Genomic DNA, 25,000 nt, shown 5'->3' with positions numbered 1-25,000 from the left:
GAAAAAAAGGGAGAAAGGGAGAAAGGGAGGGAGGAAGAAAGGACGGAAGGAAAGTGGGAAGGGACAATTAAGGTAAGGAAGGAAGGGAGGCAGGAGAGAAAGGAGGGAAGGAAGAAAGAAATGAAAGAAGGAAGGGAAGGAAGGACAGGAAGAAGGGAGAAAGGGAAGAAAGAGAAGAAAAGTAATAAGGAACTAAAGTAAGGAAGGAAGGAAAGAGGAAAAGAAAAGAAGGAGGGAAGGAAGGATGTGAGTAAAGAGGGAAGGGAAGAAAGGAAGGAAAGAGGGAATGAAGGAAGAAAGGAAGGAATGAAGGAAGGAGGAAAGGAAGGAAGGAGGGAAAAAAGGAAGGAGGGAAGAAAGGAAGGAAGGAGGGAAGGAAGGAAGGAGGAAAGGAAGGAAGGAGAGAAGGAGGGAAGAAAGGAAGGAGGGAAGGAAGGAAGGAGGAAAGGAAGGAAGGAGAGAAGGAAGGAGGGAAGGAAGGAAGGAGGGAAGGAAGGAGGGAAGGAAGGAAGGAGGGAGAGAAGGAAGGAGAGAAGGAAGGAAGGAGGGAGAGAAGGAAGGAGAGAAGGAAGGAAGGAGGGAGAGAAGGAAGGATGGAAGGTGGGAAGAAAGGAGGGAAGGAAGGAAGAAGGGAGAGAAGGAAGGAAGGAAGGAGAGAAGGAAGGAAGGAGGGATGGAAGGAGAGAATGAACGAAGGAAGGAGGGAGAGAAGGAAGGATGGAAGGAGGGAAGAAAGGAGGGAAAGAAGGAAAGATCCGGTGGACGACCGACGGGGTGAGTGACGGAGCCCATTTCCCCCCAGGGCATCAAGCCGCGCCGCGTCGTCACAAAACCCTATCAATACATAACTCGTCAGTTCGGCCTTGCGAGTCCCAGCACTACTCCCCCCTCTCTTTCTCTCTCTTTTTTCTCTGTCTCAGTCTATCTCTCTCTCTCTCTCTCTCTCACAGTCTCTCTCTCTCTCTGTCTCTCTCTGTTTCTCTATCTAAGCCTCTCTCTCTCTCTTTGTGTCTGTCGAACCCTGCCACCGGCGAAGTTGAACCAATGGAATTGTTCATTAAATTCCACGCTACAAAGCCCTCTGTGAGGGGCACCGTCCTAGCCTTCCGATAGGGGGGAGTTTGTGACGTTAAACCGTGTAATCATAATATTTTTTCGCATCCGACCTAGTTATGGACCAAAAGGTCTCCTGTCGGAGATGCGCGTCTTCATCGCCGGGGACTTGGCTGCGTGGGTCGACATGGAGAAATAAAAGGAGGAGGAGGAGGAGGAGGTACACAGGGAAGAAGAGGAGGAGAAGGGGGACAAGAGACGGGCAAAGGGAGGAAGAAAATGAGGAGGGAGACGAAAATGCCGAGGAAGTGGAGGTAAAGGAGGAGGAGGAGGAGGAGGAGGAGGAGGAGGAGGAGGAGAAGAAGAAGGAAGAAGAGGAGGAGAAGAAGAAGGAGGAGGAGAAGAAGAAGAAGAAGAAGGAGGAGGAGGAGGAGGAGGAGGAGAAGAAGAAGAAGGAGGATATGTAGAGCGAGAAGGAAGAGGAGGAATAGGGGAGAGGAGGAATAGGGGAGAGGAGTAAGAGTATGAGCAGTAGTAAGAAGAGGAGAAGAGAAGAGAAGAGGAATATGACGAAGAGGAATGTGTGGGCTGGAAGAAGAAGCCTCGCCTGGAGGAGGAAGAGGAGGAGGAAGAGCAAGAAACATTATCGAAGAGGTTCCTGGAGTGGAGGAGTCTGGAATGTGATCAGGCTGCACCTCACTTCACGTGACGTCATGTGGAGTGATGGCGAGAGGGACGTGGGACATTGCAAGACGCTGACGAATGGGCAGGGATTGCTAGTATGTGTGTGTGTGTGTATATATATATATATATATATATATATATATATATATATATATATATCACGCGAAAACCACAATTGGAGCAAAAAAGACTGGAGACAGGGAATCTATATATTTCGATTGCAAACTGCAATCCTCTTCAGTATCTATTGAAGAGGATTGCAGTTTGCAATCGAAATGTATAGATTTCCTGTCTCCAGTCTTTTTTACTCCAACAGTGGTTTTCATGTGATTGACAAATGTGGGATTACACACACACACACACACACACACACACACACACACACACACACACACACACACACACACACACACACACACACATACACACACACACACACACACACATTTTTATAGAGTTGGCTTCCACAGTGAACGGACAAACGACCTAACAAGGATCCGCTGAATTTATTGGCTGATAAACTTGACTTGCATGATGAACAAAATTTGTGAAACAGTAATAAAAGATAGATGGATGAATTACTTGATAATGATATTTAGACCAGAAGAGGGAATAGAAAAAAGGCAGAGAAGATTTACTGGTATAAAAAGAAAAAAGAAAACGCCTTTTTGGGAACGGTGGATATGCCGGGTAGACCTCCTAGTTATACCTTCCTAGGGATGCGATTATTAACTAGTGTATGGAAGAAGTACGGACATTCGACCTTAAATTCGAGACTTCAACCCAGAGCCTTGTTAAGCCACATTAAACATTGGGTTTGATACGTAACATAGACTAAGACATGATATTATTATGTGCATCAGTGGCTAATAAACTCAAACTCTTCAATTACGTAGTAAATTGTAGATAATTATTTTGAAATCCCTGGACGATTTTAGGTTATGGTGATGCGGACTACAGTTTGAATGTAATTCTAGCGATCGATACCCATTTCAGGTAAATGCCAGGCTTGGAAGGATTATTTTTGTGTGAACCGCTGAGATTGGCTTTGACCCTCAGCTGAATAAATTATGTCGACATTTTTTGTGTGGGAAAATGCTCCACGAGTCCGAAAGGTTAAAGCTTTACCTCCAGCCAGTACGTTACGCTACGGGACGACAGCGTAGCAATGGGATTAAAAATAACTTTTACATGTTGCGTTCTAGCTAATGACAGACGATTCTATTCAGGACGTGAGAGTGCCGAAGGGTTTAAAGGCGAGCTGCCAAGCCCAGCAAAAAAAAAAAAAAAAAAAAGAAAAAAAAAAAAAAAAAATATATATTATATATATATATATATATATATGTATATATATATATATATGTATATATATATATATGTATATATATATGCGTAAATAACCACTAGGAAAAGTAAACTAACGAAGCAGAGCGAAGCAGAGCATTTGTGAACACACGCTCCTAGTGTTTTTATTGCATATATATATATTATATATATATATATATATATATATATATATATATGTACCTCGACAACGACTAAAGAATGTTAGAGGTACCAACGTTGCTGTCAAGGATTAAAGTAACAAAGAAGAAATAATAGTAATAACTGGATAATAACGGTAATAAAGGGGTGGAGTAGTAGTGGTAATACACGGGTGAGACCATCGTACCAGCGATTCCATTACAAGTGTTTATTGACAAAGCAATATCGGTTGATTGTGCAGACCAGGATCTCTTCCACCGTTTCCGCGTCCCTTACTTTCCTCCGTTTTCTTTCTCTACACAACGATGACGTAGTTTTATATGCCAAGTGCATAGAATAGAGTGTTAAGACCCGTTTTTTGATTGGTTGAGATCCTATTCAACCCCGTGGTAAATCTTTCGAAAACGATTTATGTTCTGTTTGTAATTATCCTACTTGTGTAAACATTTCGTGTAATCATAACAATCTAATGTTAGACAGAGTAAAGCAGTGGTTCCCAACCTGTGGGTAAATTACCCCCTGGGGGGTAGGTAACAAATTTTCGGGGGTAATGAAGGGCTGACAAAAAAATTGAAAATATAATAAAATAAAATAAAATCAAGAAAACATTACGGTACCCGGCATTAGGATTAAGGTTAACTTAGTACGTATAATTGTAAAACTAAAAAAAAAAAAGGTTGGGAACCACTGGAGTAAAGCATCTACTTAATCTATTCACTTCGTAGGGGTTTGTTGGTTCATTTAAAAAATTTCATCTTACTTTGTGTTCTTCAGCTCTATCCACTTGTTTAACCATCATCACAGCGAATGGGCTAACTTGAAAGGAAGAACGAAGAAGAGGAAGAGGATGAGGAGGAGATTACGATGATTATACGAGTATAAGATATCCTAACGGTTTCGAAAATCCTCTTGAAGGAATTGGTTCTCTGTAGTCACTCTCGAGACTTCCGAAGTATAGACGACTGGATTCATCAGGTACCGTCCACACGCGCTATCAAAAGTATGTTTGCAACATGTGTAGATACATGAAAACAGTATTACATGGGATGGGGTGTGCAAGAATGTGTCAACATTGCTGCCATCATGTTGGTAACACGTATCTCCGTGTGATGTTGTCTCTCCCTGTTTCTACCTACCCTGAATGTAGGAGATTCAGAACCATGATGAGTCTCATATACATACATATACACATACACATACACATACACATACACATACACACACACATACATACATGCGCGTGCGTCCAAACATAAAAGCATACCTAAGCAGATGAGAGAGAGAGAGAGAGAGAGAGAGAGAGAGAGAGAGAGAGAGAGAGAAAGAGAGAAAGAGAGATAGAGGTAGGTAGATAGATAGACAGATAGATAGATAGAAAGAGAAAGAGAGTGAGGGTGAGAAAGAGAGAGGGAGAGAAAAGAGAGCGAGGGAGAAAGAGAAAGGGACAGAAAAGAAAGCAAGAGAGAAAGAAAAAGGGAGAGAAAAGAGAGAGAGAGAAAGAGAAAGGGAGAGAAAAGAGAGAGAGAGAGAGAAAGGGAGAGGGAGAGGAAAAGAGAAAGGCAAGATGAAGGAGGGCGTTAGTGTGTTCCTCTTGGCCCGAATGAAGCATATGCGGCAGCCCCCAAAACTAATTGTCTCGCAACAATGATGAACACTCGAACTTGCTCATCTCCGGTAATTAAACGAACAAAGAACGACAGGAAAGAGAAGATAAGAAAGGAAGCCGTAAGAAGTGTGGAGAACGGAAGAATAGGTGAACAAATATAAGGAATATGAGGCGGTAATATTCATACATACATACATACATACATACATATATCTCTTGATAGCGCAATGGGCTGAGTCACTGTCTGAGCTGGGTTCGAGTCCTTAGCTTGACCATGTATTAGTTTCCGTATATATGCTTCCATCGAGCTCCTCGTCAGTCTCGACTGTGATGGCATGAAATTAAAGTGAATTAATGTGGTTGAAAAGATATATATATATATATATATATATATATATATATATGTATATATATATATGGGTATATATATATGGAGATGAGGTGGCAAATGATAAGTTAAGGCTAGTGTAGTGAGTTTACTCAAAACCAGACGTTCCGACCTCTAGGGTCTACTGAGGAAGACCCTAGAGGTTGGAATGTCTGGTTCTGAATAACCTCATTACTCTAGCCTTAACTTTTCATTTTGCCAAATGACCTTCATATATATATATATATATATATATATATATATATATATATATATATATATATATATATATATATATATATAAAAGTATATATATAACTTTAATTTTTGGCCAAGGAATGAAGGAACCTGGAAGATTGGTCGTATGCTTGGTTGTCTCATAGCACATTCCAACGACGTCCGCCTCACAAGTAAGGCGAAGCGTAGGAAGGCAAAGAGAGGCGAGGAAGAAGAGGTCAAGATGGTGAAAAAGAGAGAAAAAAGAGAAAGAAGAAGTAGAAGACGAACTAGAAGAAGATAAAGAAAAAAGAAGGATTTGAAGACGAAAAAAGAGAGAAAACGAAGGAAAAAAAAGAGAGATAAAGAGTGGGAGTTGAATTCAGTTTAATATCAGGATTAGAAGGAGGAGGAAGAGGAGGAGGAAGAGGAGAACGATCATGAAGAGGAGGTGGAGGAGGAAGAGGAATAAAGGAGGAGGAAGAGGAGGAGGTTGAGGAAGAAGAGGAGGAGGAGGAAGAGGAGGCTGCGGAAAAATAGGAAAAGGGGGAAGGGAGTAGTAGTAGTAGTAGTAGTAACAGTAGTAGTAGTAGTAGAAGTAGTAGTAGTAGTAGTAGTAGTAGTAGTAGTAGTAGTAGTAGTAGTAGTGATAGTGGTAGTAGAAGTAGTAGTGGTGGTAGTGGTAGTGGTAGTGGTAGTGGTAGTGGTAGGTAGTAGTAGTAGTAGTAGGAGAAGGAGGAGGAGTAAGAGAAGTAGGAGGAGGAGGAGTATGAGGAGGAGGAGTAGTAGGAGAAGTAGGAGGAGGAGTATGAGGAGGAGGAGGAGGAATATGAGGAGGAGTATGAGTAGGAAGAGGAGGCGAAGACGTTGGGGGGGGCAAAGGGGATGAAGAGAGAATGCATGAAGTTCGTTTTGGAACGGGCATTTGGGAGGAGACAGGAAACATAAAGAGGGGAAACAAGTGGGAAAAGAGGGGAAAAGGAGCAATGGAATGATGAAGAGGGGAAGAGGGAATACGATTTAGGACACTATGACCACGGAAATGTAAGAAAGGGGAAGAGGAAAGCGAGGAGGAGATAGTGATTTGAGGGTTGATGGGCTGGCAGTGAGGGGAGATGGGGATAGGGTAAAGGGAAGGACAAGAGAGCTGGGACCGGGAGAGGGAAGGTGGAGGAGAGGAAGATGAGGAACAGGAGATGGAAGAGGAAGATGATGATGATGATGATGATGATGATGATGAGGAGGAGGAGGAGGAGGAGGAGGAGGAGGAGGAGGAACAGAAAGAGCAGCAGGAGGAGGAAGACGAGGAAGAGCTCTAGGATCGGGAGGAGGAGAGGAAGATGAGGATCAGGGGATGGAAGATGAAGAGGAGGAGGAGGAGGAGGAGGAGGAGGAACAGAAAGAGCAGCAGGAGGAGGAAGACGAAGAAGAGATCTAGGATCGGAAGGAGGAGAGGAAGATGAGGAACAGGAGATGAAAGAGGAAGAGGAGGAGGAGGAGGAAGAGAAGAAACAGAAAGAGCAGCAGGAGGAGGAAGACGAGGAAGAGATTTAGGATCGGGAGGAGGAGAGGAAGATGAGGAACAGCAGATGGAACAGGAGGAGGAGGAGAAGGAGGAGGAAGAGAAGGAGGAGGAGAAGGAGGAGGAGGAAGAGGAGGAGGAAAAGAAAGAGCAGCAGGAGGAGGAAGACGAGGAAGAGAACTGCGTTAGGGAGGAGGAGAGGAAGATGAGGAACAGGAGGTGGGACAGGAGGAGGAGGAGGAGGAGGAGGAGGAGAAGGAGGAGGAGGAACAGAAAGAGCAGCTAGAGGAAGAAGACGAGGAAGAGAACTGGGTTCGGGAAGAGGAGAGGAAGATGAGGAACAGGAGGTGGGACAGGAGGAGGACGAGGAGGAGGAGGAGGTGGAGGAAAATAGCAGGAGGAGGAGGAAGACGAGGAAGGGAACTGGGTTCGGGAAGAGGAGAGGAAGATGAGGAACAGCAGATGGAACAGGATGAGGAGGAAGAGGAGAAGGAGGAGGAGGAGGAGGAGGAGAAACAGAAAGAGCAGCAGGAGGAAGATGGGGGAAGAAAATTGGAACAGGAGGAGTAGGAGAAGGAGGAGGAGGAGGAGGAGGAGGAGGAGGAAAAGAAAGAGCAGCAGGAGGAGGAAGACGAGGAAGAGAACTGCGTTAGGGAGGAGGAGGAGGAGGAGGAGGAGGTGAAAGGAGAGAGCGAGGAACAATGTTGTAGTCGGGGGTATTGCCTGTGTAATGAAAACACAACTACGGGTGGATTAACAAATCTGAAGGTGAGGAAGGGTGGAAGGGTGGAAGGGTGGAAGGGTGGAAGGGTGGAAGGGAGAGAAAGTAGTGGGAAAATCGGTAGAACGGGACGGGACGAGAGCGATATGGGAGGAGTCTGGAGAGAGAGAGAGAGAGAGTAGAGAGAGAGAGAGAGAGAGAGAGAGAGAGGAGAGAGAGGGAGGAGAGAGAGAGAAAGAGAGAGAGAGAGAGAGAGAGAGAGAGAGAGAGAGAGAGAGAGAGAGAGAGAGAGAGAGAGAGAGAGAGGGAGGTTGGTAGAGAGTGAGAGAGGAAAAGAGAGTTTGAGACTTTTGACGAGGAAACAGGGAAGAGGCGGCAGGTGGGGATGACTTCGGAGAAATTGCGTGAGAACAACAATTACAATAAATATCGAAGGTGGGAATGGACATGGAAGGGATGAACGGGCGGGGGAACAGTCTTTATAGCAGGCAACAAACGTTGCAACAAACGTTATTATGACAGGCAAACGTTTGGGAGGTCGGACAGGCCGCAAGTCAGTCTATTGGTTGGACTGAAGAATAGTAAGGTCAGGTCAGGTGGGGGTAGGGGCTGTTAAGCTTGGAAAAAATATAAACAAAGATAAACGGACGGTATAACAATGCTTGATAGTTTATTGGCACAAACGGGTAGACAGGAGACAGGCGACAGGAATAACAAACAAAGATCTTGAAGATGCCTTTCTAGACGTGTGAGTGTGTGTGTGTGTGTGTGTGTGTGTGTGTGCGCGCGCGCGATGGACTATATTCCTTCAATACCAGCTGTAGCTGGCACCGTTGCAATCTTATTTTCTGTGTGGAATGCAATCCCTAACTGAATATAATCGTGTGACATCTTTGTAACAAAAGATCGAAATTCTTTAACACTCTTTCTGTATTTTACGGCCTTGGGTTGCATAGTCGAAAAAACGTCCTCCACTTCGTAGTGAAAAGGTTAACTTGAAAAGGGTTACTGGGAATAACGTTCAGGTCCTGCGGGCACTCGCCCGGGCCGCTCCCAGTCACCCTGTGGCTTTAGGCACCCTTAGTTATGCAACAATGTCAGTACTCAATAATATAATTTTAGCACGAAGAAAACTGACGTAAAAAAAAAACTGTCCTGAATCTAACGTTGCGCAAAGGCGCCTTACAGCGATGGCCTTAGCACCCAGTCACACCAAGCTTACGACCTGTTTCCGACCACCGGCGACCAGGTGGTCACCGACCAGTTGCAGGTAGTCTTCGGAAGTCGCTGATAGTCGGTAATAAGATAGATAGATAGATAGACCGATAGATAGATAGATATATTACAACACACACTGAATACTCCCCAGTACATAGATTTTCATCTTATCAACCACATTAACTTTTGTCCATTTCAGTTCCTTGCATAGGTTTTGTGTCGCCGAACCGATGGTTTGACTTTCGGCCGAAGGTGATCGGGAACAGGTCCTAAGCTTGGTGCAACTGGGGCTTTAAGACATCCAAAAGACTCTCCTGAGCACGACCCAGTGTCACGGGGAACACTGATTGGACCGAACAAGAGAGACGGTCTGGAGATCGACTGAGTGAATACTTAATTGGGCGGTCGATACGTGTGGGAGTTGATGCGTCTGGCGCGGCGGCGGCTGCGGGCGTTTTGCCTGCGGCTGTGTCTAAGGCCACAAAGGTACCAGGCGGGTGGGAGGGACCGCGAAGGCTTCTCTCCCACCACTACTCCCATCCTAACTCCCAAAACGCTTAACAAAGCTCTCGGTTGTGTCTTACTGAATAGACAGTTGCCCCAAGGCGATGGGTCCGCGTTTCGATGTACCGCACCTAAACATTCAAACAAAAGCTTTCTAAGCCCTCTTCTGTCTAGTGACGTAATCTAAACGTCTACTCTGGCTGGTCTACTGGACGATTCGAAGCTCTCGGTTGTGTCTTACTGAATAGACAGTAGCCCCAAGGAGATGGGTCCGCGTTTCGATGTACCGCACCTAAACATTCAGACAAAAGATTTCTAAGCCCTCTTCTCTCTAGTGACGTAATCTAAACGTTTATTCTGGATGGTTTACTGGACGATTCGAATCAGCTAAAGGGTCGACCTGGACATCAACGGAAAGTGGACGGGTGCCACTGTTTCAGGTGACAAGCGATGCAATAAGAACCAATTTTAAGCATCGCAACTATCGCGTTGACATGTGAACGTGGAACACGACGTCCCCCAACGATGATGAAATGAAAATGCAAGTACCTTCCCCTCCCTCTCTCTCTTCTTCCCTCCCCCCCTCTCTCCCTCTCTCTCTCTCTCTTCTCCCTCTCTCTCTCTCTCTCTCTCTCTCTCTTCTCCCTCTCTCTCTTCTCCCTGTCTTCCTTCTCCCTTTCTCTATTCACCCTCTCTCTCTTCTCCTTGTCTCTCTCTCTTCTTCTCCCTCTCTCTATCCTCCTTCTCTCTATTCTCCCTCTCTATCTTCTCCCTCTCTCTCTCGACCAACCCTCCTCCAGTATCGATGACAAGAGAGGACGGCAATCGAGCATCGGGGGAGAAAAGAAAAGAAAGAAAAAAATCTACATTAAAAAATTGGAATAAAATGTCTTTTCTGCGTCCTTCATATCCACTACACGGTCCTTAAGGTGCTCGGTTGCCCTTGTGGTACGTGCCAAGTGTGTGTGTGTGTGTGTGTGTGTGTGTGTGTGTGTGTGTGTGTGTGTGTGTGTGTGTGTGTGTGTGTATGTGTGTGTGCATGGATGTGTGTGTATGTATGTGTGTGTGTATGTGTATGTAAATGTGTGTGTATGTGTATGTAAGTGCGTGCCAAGTGTGATTCACCATGGTCTTGGATCACGTGAGTTGGATTCGTGATCGACAACTATTTCCCTGCCGGAAGAGGGTTCAGACCTCATATATGACCGATCTATGAGTAATGCTGTGACCTTGCACGCACAAACACACTCAACTCCCCCCCCCCGAGAGTTGGAGTAACAACCACCAACGCAGCGATACTGAAATTATTTCAGCCCTGGGCGGGATTCGAACCCGGATCGCCGTAGTGTCGGCCGGGAACTCTAACCACTTGCCACCGAGTCGTGTCGTGTGTGTGTGTGTGTGTGTGTGTGTGTGTGTGTGTGTGTGTGTGTGTGTGTGTGTGTGTGTGTGTGTGTGTGTGTGTGTGTGTGTGTGTGTGTGTGTGTGTGTGTACGTACATACGTTGCCTCTCGCACAACCATGTACATGTAAACCCCATCCATGGCATGGCCGCGTTTGCGTGCACAATATGCATTAACACAAATGCGTCGAAGCTTGACAAAAGCCTTGCAAATAAGTAAACATTTCCACGGTCGTTTTACTTCGGAGTCTCCGCCGTTGCGACGTTGCCAAATCTCAGACGAGGACGCGAGAAGCGACAGTCTTCATCCGGAAATGAATCCCCATTCAAAACATTCTCATATTCATATTCCAATTCCCCTTCTTCCATTCCCAGGAGGAGTGAAGTCTCTATACCCTCTTCCCCACCGAAATGAACGTTAAAGAGATAAATAGGATCGATTGACAATAATCAAAATTACGGTCTTGCTGTGGATGTGCTGTGTCTTGCTACACTGCTTCTGACCCAGGGCAGTGGAGAGGATGCAGTGTCATCCAGGAGGTGCCAAGATGTGAGGGAGGGTAGACGGTCGAGGGGAGTGGAGTATGTAGGGGATGGAATGGGTGGGAGAGGTTTCTATGCTTTTGTCTTTTGGCTACCTCCAGTGTAAGGGGGAAAAAAGCATTTGATATATGTATGTATGTATGTATGTATGCATGTATGTATGTATGTATGTATGTATGTATGTACATATGTATGTATGTATGTATGTATGTATGTACGTATGTATGTACGTTTCAATGCCCATACTTCTTGATTATCTCACAAAATAATTCTCGTACCCCCATCCAATATAAATACAATGCAAACATATGAAAAATATTTGTGATACAAACCTTACTGAGAAATTATTAGATATATCCAATTACTGAACAAAGGTACTTTTTTATTTCAAATTAGAAATGACAATTAGTAGGATACAACGAATGCGCATTATACTTTCTCGTGGTAAATATGCAGTACCATTACACTGGGTACCATGTCTCGTACCCCCAGGTTTCAGGTTTCGTACCTCCTGTGGGTACTGGTACCTAAGTGAGTGAGTGAGTGAGTGAGTGTGTGCGTGTGTGTGTATTCACCTTGGTCTTTGGATCACGTACTAGTCTCGTGATCGACAACTATTTCCCTCCCAGAAGAGAGCTCAGAGCTCGTATATGACCGATCTATGGGTAATGCTGTGACCTTACACGCACACACAGCCCCAACTCCCCGCCCACGAGAGTTGGAGTAACGACCCGCAGCGCAGCGACAGTGAAACTATCTCAGCCCTGGGCGGGATTCGAGCTCGGACCGCCATAGTGACAGTCGGGGACTCTACCAACCGCGCCATCGAGTCATATGTGTGTGTGTGTGTGTGTGTGTGTGTGTGTGTGTGTGTGTGTGTGTGTGTGTGTGTGTGTGTGTGTGTGTGTGTGTGTGTGTGTGTGTGTGTGTGTGTGTGTGTGTGTGTGTGTGTGTGTGTGTGTGTGTGTGTGTGTGTGTGTGTGTGTGGTTTAACACTTTCAGCGCCGTAAGATCTTAGATGGGATAGATCACGCGTTAATTCAATAACATACGACTTCATCTCGACAAAAGGTCAACTTTGGGAATGGAGTACCTGGGTTTGAGGGTAAAATACCTCACCAGCTTCAACATGGGTCCTGATATACTGAATGTCCTTTGCCTAATACAAGCTACGTTATTTATATACAGCGTCAACCCAGATATATAAAAAAAACACAGGTCACATTTGAGAATCAGCACTATAATTTTCTTTTCACTATGAGCCAGGATCAATATACAAATGATGACAAAAGCCTCTGTTAATACAGGGACCTGATTTTACTGAATTTCTTTTGCCTAATACAAGCTACGTTATTTATATACAGGATCACTCCAGATCTAAAAAGAAAAAAAAAAAAAAACAGGTCACAGTTCAGAGTTAGAAGTATAGAACTTTTCACTATGAGTCAGGACGAATATACAAATGATGACAAAAGCCTCTGTCAAAACAAAGACCTGATATATTGAATTTTTTTTGCCTAATACAAGCTACGTTGTTTATATACAGGGCCACTCCAGACCTAAAAAAAGACAGGTCACAGTTCAGAGTTAGCAGTATAGAACTTTTCTCTATGATCCAGGACGAATATACAAATGATGACAAAAACCCTCAGACAATTCGGATAAATTGACCAAGTCTCCTGTCTTGAACCTGGAGACACGAGACATGGAAGCCAGTGCAATGGTACTGTATATTTACAATGAGAAAGCACAGCAAGGTTTGTATCACTAATCCTTTTCATATGTTTGCATTTGTATTTGTATTGGATGGGGGTACGAGACATGATAGCCAGTAGAATGGTACTGTATATTTACAATGAGAGAGCAAAGCAAGGTTTGTATCACTAATCCTTTTCATATGTTTGCATTTGTATTTGTATTGGATGGGGGTACGAGACATGATAGCCAGGGCAATGGTACTGTATATTTACAATGAGAAAGCAAAGCAAGGTTTGTATCACTAATCCTTTTCATATGTTTGTATTGTATTTGTATTGGATGGTGGTACGAGACATGATACTGGTACTGTATATTTACAATGAGACAGCAAAGCAAGGTTTGTATCACTAATCCTTTTCATATGTTTGTATTGTATTTGTATTGGATGGGGGTACAAGAATTTTTTCTGTAATGTCAAGGGGTAGTACGGACAATGGAAAAGGTTAAGAACCGCTGGGCTTAGTGTGTTCCAACAAGAATAGGCTCCTCAAGGCCGAAGCCTCTGTGATTTGCCATCCTCCAGAAGAAAAGAAGGAAGATGAGGAGGAGGAGGAATGGAGTGAAGAGGAGGAGAAGGGAATAAGAAAAGAGGAGGAGGAGGAAAGGAGTGAAGCGGAGGAGAAGGGAATAAGAGAGGAAAGGAGGAGGAGGAAAGGAGTGAAGAGGAGGAGAGGGGAATAAGAGGAAGAGGAGAAGAAGAGAAGGAAAAACAGGATAAGGATGAGGAGGAGAGAAGAAAAGAAGGAAGATGAGGAGGAGGGGGAAAAGAGTGAGGAGGAGGAGAAGGGAATAAAAGAGGAGAGGAGAAGGAAAAGTAGGATAAGGATAAGAATGAGAGAAGAAAGTCAAGAAGGCTGAGGAGAAGGAGGAGAAGAGGAGAAAGAATAAGGAAGAGCTGAAGAAGAGGAGAAGTAGGAGAAGGAGGATGAGAAAGGGGAAGATGAAGACGAGGAGGAGGAGGAGAGGAGAACGAAAAGGAGGCTGATCAGAAGAAGAGGATTAGGAGGAGGATAAAGAGGTGGGGAGAGGAGGAGGTGGAAGAGGGAAGGTGGAGAAAAAGAGGAGGAAGGAGAAAGGAGGTGATGTGGACGAAGGAAAGAACAAAGAAAGACGGGAGGAAGAGAAAAGGGCGGAGAAGGGAGAGGAAAAAAGGAAGAAGGAAGAAAGAGGAGGAAGAAGGAGGAGGAAGAAGAAAGGAGGTGATGTGGACGAAAGAAAAAACAAAGGAAGACAGGAGGAAGAAGAAAAGGTGGATTAGGGAGAGAAAAACAAAGAAAAAATAAGAGGGAAGGAAGAAGGAGGATGGAGGAGGAAGAAGGAGGACGAGGGAGGAAGGAAGAGGATGGAGGAGGAAAAAGGAGGATGGAGGAGGAAGAAGGAGGATGGAGAAGAAAGAAGGAAGATGGAGGAGGATGGAAGAAGAAGAAGGAGGACGGAGGAGGAAGAAGGAGGATGGAGGAGGAAGAAGGAGAATGGAGGAAGAAGGAGGATGGGGGAAGAAGGAGGATGGAGGAGGAAGAAGGAGGATGGAGGAGGAAGAAGGAGGATGGAGGAGGAAGGAGGAGGACGGAGGAGGAAGAAGGAGGACGGAGGAGGAAGAAAGAGGATGGGGGAGGAAAAAGGAGGATAGAGGAGGAAGAAGGAGGACGGACGAGGAAGAAGGAGGACGGAGGAGGAAGAAGGGAATGGAGGAGGAAGGAAGAAGGGGGATGGAGGAGGAAGAAAGAGGATGGAGGAGGAAGAAGGAGGACGGAGGAGGAAGAAAGAGGATGGAGGAGGAAGAAAGAGGATGGAGGAGGAAGAAGGAGGATGGAGGAGGAAGAAGGAGGACGGAGGAGGAAGAAGGAGGACGGAGGAGAAAGGAGGAGGATGGAGGAGGAAGAAGGAGAACGGAGGAGGAAGAAGGAGGATGGAGGAGGAGGAAGTGAAGGAGAACACGTCGCTGGGACTTCAATTCGAAGTTTGTTTTGATTCGAAAGTACTCAAGGGATGCTAGTTCGAGGAATCTGATGTGCAAGAACGTGCTCAATCATTCTTTGTCTCAATAACATGAGTTCGAGTGTGTGTGTGTGTGTGTGTGTGTGTGTGTGTGTGTGTGTGTGTGTGTGTGTGTGTGTGTGTGTGTGTGTGTGTGTGTGTGTGTGTGTGTGTGTGTGTGTGTGTGTGTGTGTGTGTGTGTGTGTGTGTGTGTGTGTGATTAATTTACTTTGGTCTTTGGATCACGTGTTGGACTCGTGATCTAGAGCTATTTCCCTCCCGGAAGAGGGCTCAGAGCTCGTGTGACACGCACACACACACACCCAACTCCCCGCCCACAAGAGTTGGAGTAACGACTCGAAGCGCAGCGATACTGAAATAATTTCAGCCCTGGGCAGGATTCGAACCAGGTACCGCCGGTACCGCCATACTGATAGTCTGGGACTCTACCAACCGCGCCACCGGTGTGTGTGTGCGTGTGTGTAGATGTGTCTGTGTCAGTGTACGAACGAGAGCGTTCGTGTGCAAGTTCATACAATTTTTATGTATTTTTTCCCACTGAAGGTTTTTCATAAATGGATTGTTTGGACGCCAACCGTTTTAATATAACAGTATTGTTTTCCACGTTCGATATCTTTTGTAAACTTTAATCAAACGTTACAAATAAAAAATAGCAATAGACAAGTTTATGTGCTGATTTCCCCTCCCCCCCAAGATGAATTTTGCAAATGTGTTTGTAAATTATATGTGTTCAGGAATTGTCTATTTTGTGTTTGTATATTTAATTTATCTGGTCATGTTTTTGCGTCAGTCCATATGTGTTTGTGCTCGTAATCATGTGGGAATTTGTGCACGCCCGTGGAGGTATTTACCTAATTGTTCGGGCTTCTGTCCCTACATCATAAAAAAAAACTCAATCTATTATTGTTTTGCCTGTTTTATATATTGCTATTTCTCATATATATATATATATATATATATATATATATATATATATATATATATATATATATATATGTATATATTCATATATATATATATATATATTCATATATATTATATGTATATATAATTTTTTATGATCTCCTCTTGTTATTTCATTCCATACCAGAAGATCTCTGTCTTTTTCTAATATATATTTCCCCTTAGATATCATTTTGTGGGTACTTTCAAGTTTTTCAGTCTCCCGTATGTTTTGTCAGCTAAGTTTGGAATAAATTTGGCTACTGGCCTTTGTAATATTATATATTTCTTGTTTTTGTGTGACTAACAAAGAACTGGTGCATCCTTCGGTGATGTGCGCATCAGAATTTAAATTACTTTTTCATCATGGCCTCAATATGCTAGTGTTACGTTCATTAGCAATTTATAAGTCTGTCCCATTATTCCCTTTACAAGGCTTACCTCATTAGCCTTTGTGGTTAATTCACCTTTCTATTTATATCTCCTTTATCTCTTTAGCATCACTGAACATTCTCCATTCTACTTCATCGAAGTATTTTCTCAGTTCTGTGTAGCTTCTGCTTGGTTGTACATTCCTCGTCTTATTTCTGTTTTCGTAACTTCCAGTATAAATCTAAGGACCAAATGATTACTTTCCTCTATCGATCACTGGTAATTTAATGATACTATTACCTCAGGTTCTTTTGTTAATGGTTACCCAGACAGGGACATACAGAAACAGACTTGGACGCGACACAACGACGAACAAATGCTATACAAAAGACATAGGGTCACAACCCCCCTTATATAAGAAGCACGTGAGGTGTGACGTCAAAGGTGCTACGAGAGAAAGGGGTGTAGGTAGCACGCAAACAACACAATACACTACATCACAACCTAACCAGGGTCAAAGACAATATAGAACCCACAGAGCGGGCGGGCATGGCGGTTGCTTTTCTTTGTGATATAAAATACATAAGGGAGGTGGTAAAGAAACTCACAACCAGTTTTGAGAAACACAAACAGGTGGTTAGACGCAATGATACAGCATCAGCTCTATACAACGACGTCACGGAGAGTAAACACAACTTAAATTGGGATTGGAAGAAGATCCTCCATAGAGACAATTCTAAGAAGAGGAGACTAATCTTGGGCAATCAAATCAAACAGGATCAACAGATGCATAGGCATAAACGCAGTCTACATATGAACGAAGAATGCGACGTTTTGAATTTAATACTTTTGAGTTAAATCTTGTAAAACTTATCTATTTATTTAATCATTGCTGTTAGGCACGTAGCATAGGAGGAACATAACACGCTCCGGACGAAATTTCTTTTCCTAGGTATAATCGTGGGAAATACATACAGTACAAATAATTTGTGTCCATTCCAGTCCATGATCTATATTTAACTTACCTTTCATAGTAACGGTGTCCGTGATTGATAAATCTCTATCAGGAAAATATAATTAATGAAATTGTAAGAATATGTTGCATATTACTTACCGTCCACCAGGAAGGTCTGGGAAATGAACTCCGCCAATGTCTTCCATACTTGGAATTCTGGCTTCGCTCTCAGGTCCCGCCACGCGGCCTGCATCATAGAAAACGAGCGAGAATGGGTCAGTTGGAACGGGTGACTTTAACTTTATGGAAACAATTGTTAGATCAACATGTTTTGTAACAATATATAAGTGTAAATCATAAATGTTTAGATATATGAAAAATAATTAAAGTCTGCTTTCAATTAAATCAAATTGTCCAAAATAATATTGGGAATCACATATATTGTGAATCACAGACATACAGACATACATACATATATGCATCCATACATATATGCATAAATACATGCATGCATACATACATACATACATACATACATACATACATACATACATACATACATACATACATACATACATACATACATACGTACATTCATTATTTCTAGAGCTATGTATAAATAAATTGCACTCTACGGAATACACACGCCTAGTTTCGATGAAAATATAAATCATCAAACTGGAATCCTTAGCATGTATTCGTTTTAAATATTTATATTTGTGTGTGTGTGTGTTTGTTTATGTATGTGTATATGCACTTGTTTATTGTATGGGCGCGTGTGTTTTATCTATTTTAAAAAAGCCACAAACACGCACACACAAACACAGACACAAAAACACACAAACACACATGCACACACACGTACACACGCACATACATACAAGTGCACATATACATACATGCACACTCACACACATATATACATACACATACAAAGGCAAATACACACACAACACACGCAATCACGTACAAACGCACATATGTACGCGCGCACACACACACACACACACACAACACACACACACACACACACACACACACACACACACACACACAAACAAACACACACAAACACGTACAAGCGCACATATGCACACACACACACACACACACACACACACACACACACACACACACACACACACTACACACACACACACAACACACAAGCAAGTACAAACGCACATACGCACACACACACACACACACACACACACACACACACACACACACACACACACACACACACACACACACACACACACACACACACACACACACACACACACACACACACATATATATATATATATATATATATATATATATATATAATGCTTTCGCTCTTGCACTAGACGACGGGACGATATATTTTGTTGTCAAAGAGCCTCTATCGACGGAATATTTTTGTGCTGTGTGTGAGACCTGACGCGACTCTGATAGTTCGACCTTACTTGACCCAACCTAACCTAATCTAGTGCAATTCTGTAATTCCGCACCACGGGTGACTACCCACGCGGTATATATATCGGCTCCTGCTGCATGTAAAACACGTTCAGCCTTAACTTAGAATAAAGGCGACGAATTCACCAAAACCTCCTTCTCTTCTCTTCAATATCATAACTGTCACATACTACCAGTAACCAGTACAACAATATGCCCTCCTGTGTCGTACCCTTTTGCTCGCAGCTGTACAATCAATGTTTGATGGTTAAAACATTTTGATCTCTGTTGTGTTATCCGTGTTGTATTCCACAAAAAGCACAACTATCATTCATTAAGGAACCTGTTCTAAGGAACGAAGGTCAAACGTCTAAGGTGACTTCACTTCTCTAATTTGTACAGTCATTAGCCAACTCTGACGGAGTCTGCCAATGCTATTAAATTAATTCTGATATCGTCAACAACACATTGTATATTGGGCGATATGACGTAGATGGGAAGCAACGAAATTGCTTTGAAAAACAAACTGTTGTAAATGGTAATTGGTGCTGGGGAAACGACCTTTCCAATGGACGCTGACCATACGGCAATGAATGTCAAATATTGATTATATGAAACACTAAATGCATTGATTAATTACAGAAACGAATAAAAATAAATAAAAACAAAAATACATAAGGCTTCTCATTCATGAGCAAGTTCGTCTGAAGTGAAATTATAGAATAGATTTATCGTCTAGTATAATATGCATTGCTCAATTAAAACCCTGTTCTGACGATATACAGGAGCCAATTGTAGTACTATGCTGATGGCTGAATAAATAAATGTACACACACACACACACACACACACACACACACACACACACACACACACACACACACACACACACACACACACACACACACACACACTCACACACACACACACACACACACACACACACACACACACACACACACACACACCAACACACACATACACAAACTCCCAAAAATCCTCTCATATACACAACTCTAATAATCAATAAATCCTAACAAGAGGAAGCATCCACTCCAAGACATTCAACACGAAGCAGACAGTAAAAGCTTCACCGGTGCTACTTACGCCACTCGCTGGGGTTGACGAGAATGATGGACGTGGAAACGGCCTTGTCGACGCCGTTGGTGGCTTCACAGCGGTAGTACCCTTTGTCATGAACCTCCAGGTCCCGCATGATGAGCCGCATCCCAAAAACGGGGGTCGTCCCTCTCTTGTACTGGTACCTGAAGAATGAAGAACGAAATTATGCTTCACTGGTAATAGAAGTTGTTGTTATAGTAGAAGCAGTAGTAAATTATGCTTCATATTCTTGTACTGGTACCTGAAGAATGAAGAACGAAATTATGCTTCACTGGTAATAGAAGTTGTTGTTATAGTAGAAGCAGTAGAAAATTATGCTTCATATGTAATAGATCTTGTTGTTATAGTAACAGGAACAGTAGTGGTAATAGTAGTAGAAATAGTAATAGCAATAGTAGTATTAATAGTTGTAGTAAAGTAATTGTGTGGGTTCTGTGGTAATGGTGTGATTAAGGTGGTGATAGTAATAATGATTGTGGTAATTATTCTGTTGGCGACAATGAGTAGTGGTGGTAGTAGAGGTGGTAAGTAATAAAAAAAATAACACTTTATCTTCAGCAAGAAGGTCATGTCAATACTTAGATAAAGATAATAAAAGCCCCATACACAGAAATGCTAAACATAGAAGGCCCTACCCGTAGTATAAGGACAATAATGAAATTAATCACTCGTAAAAATAAGTCTTGTTGAGCCAATACTTGAATAAAGATAACAAAAACTACATACACAGAAATACTAAACAGAAAAGGCCCTACCTATAGAATAAGTACAATAATGGAATTAATTACTCGTATATAGATATCTTGTTGAGAAATAGCATTCTGCATTGAGACTATGGGAGATATAAGACACAGGCGGACCTTTGGGTACCCAGCCCACGGCGTGGGAAATAAAATTCGTAAATCCATATGACGAAGTATTTTGCACTACTCCGTGCCACTACAGCATGGCACACTGTAGTATTCCGTGCCACTCTCATTCGCTGACTATGGCACACTCATTAACGGAACGTGTTGTGTCATATACAGTAGGCAAAGGGATTTTTGGGAGTTTGTGTATGTGTGTGTGTTTATGTGTGTGTGTGCTTATGTGTGTGTTGGTGTATGCGTGTGTGTGTGTGTTTATGTGTGTTTGTGTTTATGTGTGTGTTGGTGTATATGTGTATGTCTTTGTGTATTTATGTGTGTGTTTGTGTGTGTGTTTTTCTATTGGTGTATGCGTGTATGTCTGTGTGTATTTATGTGTGTTTGTGTGTGTGTGTGTTTATGTGTATGTTGGTATATGTGTGTTGTGTGTGTGTTATATGTGTGTTATGTGTGTGTTGGTGTATGTGTGTGTATGTTAGTTTATGTGTGTGTTGGTGTATGTGTGTATGTCTGTGTGTGTTTATGTGTGTGTTGGTGTAAGTGTGTATGTCTGTGTGTGTTTATGTGTGTGTTGGTGTATGTGTGTATGTCTGTGTGTGTTTATGTGTGTGTTGGTGTAAGTGTGTATGTCTGTGTGTGTTTATGTGTGTGTTGGTGTAAGTGTGTATGTCTGTGTGTGTTTATGTGTGTGTTGTATGTGTGTATGTCTGTGTGTTTATGTGTGTGTTTATGTGTGTGTATATGTCAGGTCACCGAAACGAGGCGTATCAGGTCAACCTAACAAGGCTGAAGGGTTGTCACGGCCAGACTCTATGGAGTGACAGCAGAGAGGGGGACGAGACTTTAACTCAATTGGTCATTAATATCCTAAGTATTTTGACTACAAATTAGTGCTTGAATTATTCGACCGGATGATGCCCTTTATATATATTTTTTCTGACTAAAACATTTATTTATCATAATTAATTCATTTTTTTTTTTTTTTATAAATTAATTTTCTCATCTCGGGGACTGCCTCGTGAGACTATAAAACCTCGATATGGAGATTGGTAATATTGATGTAAAACGTAAATAATAATAAAATACAAATACAACGTTGTTGATAATAGCATATTTATATATGCAATATTGTATACACATGTAGGCTATACCTAAATGGCCCCTTAAAAGGTATAAAGTATTCAAAAGAAAATCTGATAGTTATGTATGAATTTCGTTCTTATTATTGTTAGATTTTTTTTAAATTTGAGAAACTATTCCATGCCTCAACCCTCTTGATGTGCGTTAAGATTCAATATTCATTCTTGCTGTCGTCAGGCGATTTGATTAAATTAAAGGATAGTATTCTTCACTGCAGAGCCATCAGATCTAACTCCGTGTTTTCATTATTATTATTATTATTATTATTATTATTATTATTATTATTATTATTATTATTATTATTATTATTATTATTATTATTATTATTATTATTATTATTATTATTATTATTATTATTATTATTATTATTATTATTATTATTATTCACATCTGCAGTTCAGTTGCCACAAAGCTTTATCTAATGTTATGGAGTCTTTTAATGGAAAATGTGAGTGATTTGTCTCTAATGAAGCAGTACATGAAATCCCGATTTAAGGAGATAAACTTCAGTCTGAAACTCCCCTATCCTGCACTGGACAGAATAATTCAACATCCACAAAACAAAACAAAACATCTAAAGATTCATCAGTTTAATTTGCCAAAATTCCCATTGTACATTACTTACTTTCTTGCCACAATTCGTCCCTTGACCTCCATTACAGGGGCCTCGTTTTTGTACCAACGGAACTTCGTCGGTGGAGGATCACCAGTAAACTCACACTTGAGTCTAATGTTCTCGCCAGAATCCTTTGTCATGTTGATAAGTCGTCGAACCAAACGGATGGAGCTGGAAGTCGCGTTGAAATTGTCACTGTAAAAGAAAACGAATGTTAGTTTCAGAGAACGGTTCTTGCTAGGGGTGACTACAGCATATATATTTTGGTTCGATATTGCTGATACTAATAACTATGAATTTTGGTTGAATGAGAGGGTAAAAAAGCATGAATAATTTACCAAAACAATAATAATATCAATACTAATCCTGGGTATATAAAATCACTACCATGGAAATATATATAAAGTAAAACAATGCGATTAATTGACATGTATAACCAAATAAGAAAGAATGTGTATAGATTGTATTTATGAATATCATTATTGTCAACGAAATTGATACTATGAATTAATAATAATACTAATATTCATACCAATGGATCATCAGCATCATCTAGATCAACTTATATCACCCTTTAGTTATAGCGACCATCATGTAATCTAACTTGGGCTTCTTTTACTAGTGAAGTGTTTATCTATACGGATATCGATATCCATATTAATAATTATACCGATATATCGATACTGGTAGCAATAATGACTGTAATTCGAGTACCAATACGAGAACTAAATCAGTAGTACTATTGCTAATACTAATGTCACTGGTTAATGTTAGATTGCACTGTTAATATTAATTCTCTTTCCACGAGAAGAATGCTACGGAAATGGAGGAAATCTTATGTTAGGAGAAGGAATTAACTGGAATGTAAACCCACCATCCTGGAACGGAGAGTGTAATTATTTTTCTTGCTGACGGAAGAGCGTCTTGAAGAAGAACAAATTTGTCACCAAGTACATCAGTGGATAATGTTACAAGATTTGAAAGAACGGCCCTAGACCAAAATGACCTAACTGCGGTTGTGACAATTGTTTCTGTCGATTGTGGTGATTGTGATTGTGGATGAAGTGGTGGTTGATGTTGTTGTAGTTATGGTTATGGTTGTGGTGTTAGTGTGCATTAGTGTGGTATGGTGTGGTATGGTGTGGGGTGATATCAATGGTGGTGGTCCTGTTGTGTAGTGTGGTATGTGTTGTTATGGTGCTGTGTGGAGTTGTGTGGTATGGAGTGGTATGGAGTAGTGTGGTATGATGTGGTTGTATATTGTAAGTAACGACTATCGTGGACTCTCGAAATCATATGACTTGAGTAACTATTACCACACGTAACCATTACTTCTACGATTACTACTATTTCCCTTTGTTTTACCACTTCTAATCACAAACGTCATCACTCTCTTCACCATCGTCACCATCTTCACCATCGTCATCATCTCCACCATTCGTGCATACTACCGTTGTTGCATCATGGAAGTCATCTTCACTAACGTCAACATTATCATCAGGAGCATTTCCACCGCCACCGCCACATTCTAAATTCTTCTACGTCTACACTACTGTCTTTATCTCCTCCATATGTCTATATCTATCTATCTATCTATCTATTTGTATACCAAAAAGCTTCTTCCTCTTCACAAGCAATGCACCTCCCTTCACCCATCCAATATCTATTTGTTACCTTTTAAAGGATTACAAAGGCGGAGCATGCCGACAGGAGACCTTTTGGTCCATATCTAGGTCGGATGCGAAAAAAAATCATAATAACAATAAAGTAATAAATAAAAACTATAATAATGTAAATAACAAATAACATACATAAATAAATGCATAGGTATAGTTAAATAATAAACAAACAGGTAAATAGTAAATAATAATAAATTGACATATAACTAATAATAAATGAAAATCAAACAGACAAATGATAACAAAACAAAAACAAATAATATAAAATAAATTATGATCATTACAGCATCTTGCTTAGGTGTTTATCTAAATGATTCTTAAAGCTTCGAACTGAACTACATTGCACTACCTGTGCAGGAAGTTTATTCCATTCATTAACTACATTAAGCTACTAAAACTAACCTATATCATCATTATAATTACCAAAACAGTCATCATAACTGCCAACCACCATTTCCAACTCCATTACCACCATCACCACCACCACTACCACCACTTCCAATACTACCACTACCATCACTACTACCCACACTACCATCACTACCACCACCCCCACTACCACCACCACCACTATTCTGAAGGCGCACAATAGCATCAGGTTGCACCACACCGTCGAAGGTGTCTATTTTCACGCAGAGGGAGCGGGTCTCTCCGACCCACCCCAACCCCTCCCCCTCCCCCTCCCTCCCCCCTTCCCCTTCTCCCGTTTCATCAACAAACCGCCCTAACATCTCCTTATCCCACCAGTCACTTCCTCCCCTCCTCGCCTCTACTCCCTCCTCGTCTTT

General features: G+C 41.9%; 1 protein-coding gene across 1 annotated transcript in view; it reads right to left on the bottom strand.

Annotated features, from left to right (window-relative positions):
- The window catches only part of LOC143041554 (tyrosine-protein kinase transmembrane receptor Ror-like), a 418,598-nt gene that overhangs the window by 185,046 nt on the left and 208,552 nt on the right, over positions 1 to 25,000 (bottom strand). The window contains exons 5-7 of the mRNA XM_076213566.1: positions 22,543 to 22,728; positions 19,897 to 20,054; positions 17,506 to 17,593 (exon numbers count right to left, since the gene is read on the bottom strand). Coding sequence (XP_076069681.1) covers positions 17,506 to 17,593; positions 19,897 to 20,054; positions 22,543 to 22,728 — 432 coding nt within the window. The remainder of the gene's footprint in view (positions 1 to 17,505; positions 17,594 to 19,896; positions 20,055 to 22,542; positions 22,729 to 25,000) is intronic.

Source organism: Oratosquilla oratoria, chromosome 31 (assembly GCF_046742065.1).
Source record: "Oratosquilla oratoria isolate Oo_2021 chromosome 31, ASM4674206v1, whole genome shotgun sequence".
NCBI classification, from domain to species: domain Eukaryota; kingdom Metazoa; phylum Arthropoda; class Malacostraca; order Stomatopoda; family Squillidae; genus Oratosquilla; species Oratosquilla oratoria.
Note: the sequence above shows the minus strand (reverse complement) of the source record. Positions and strands in the feature narration are given on the sequence as shown.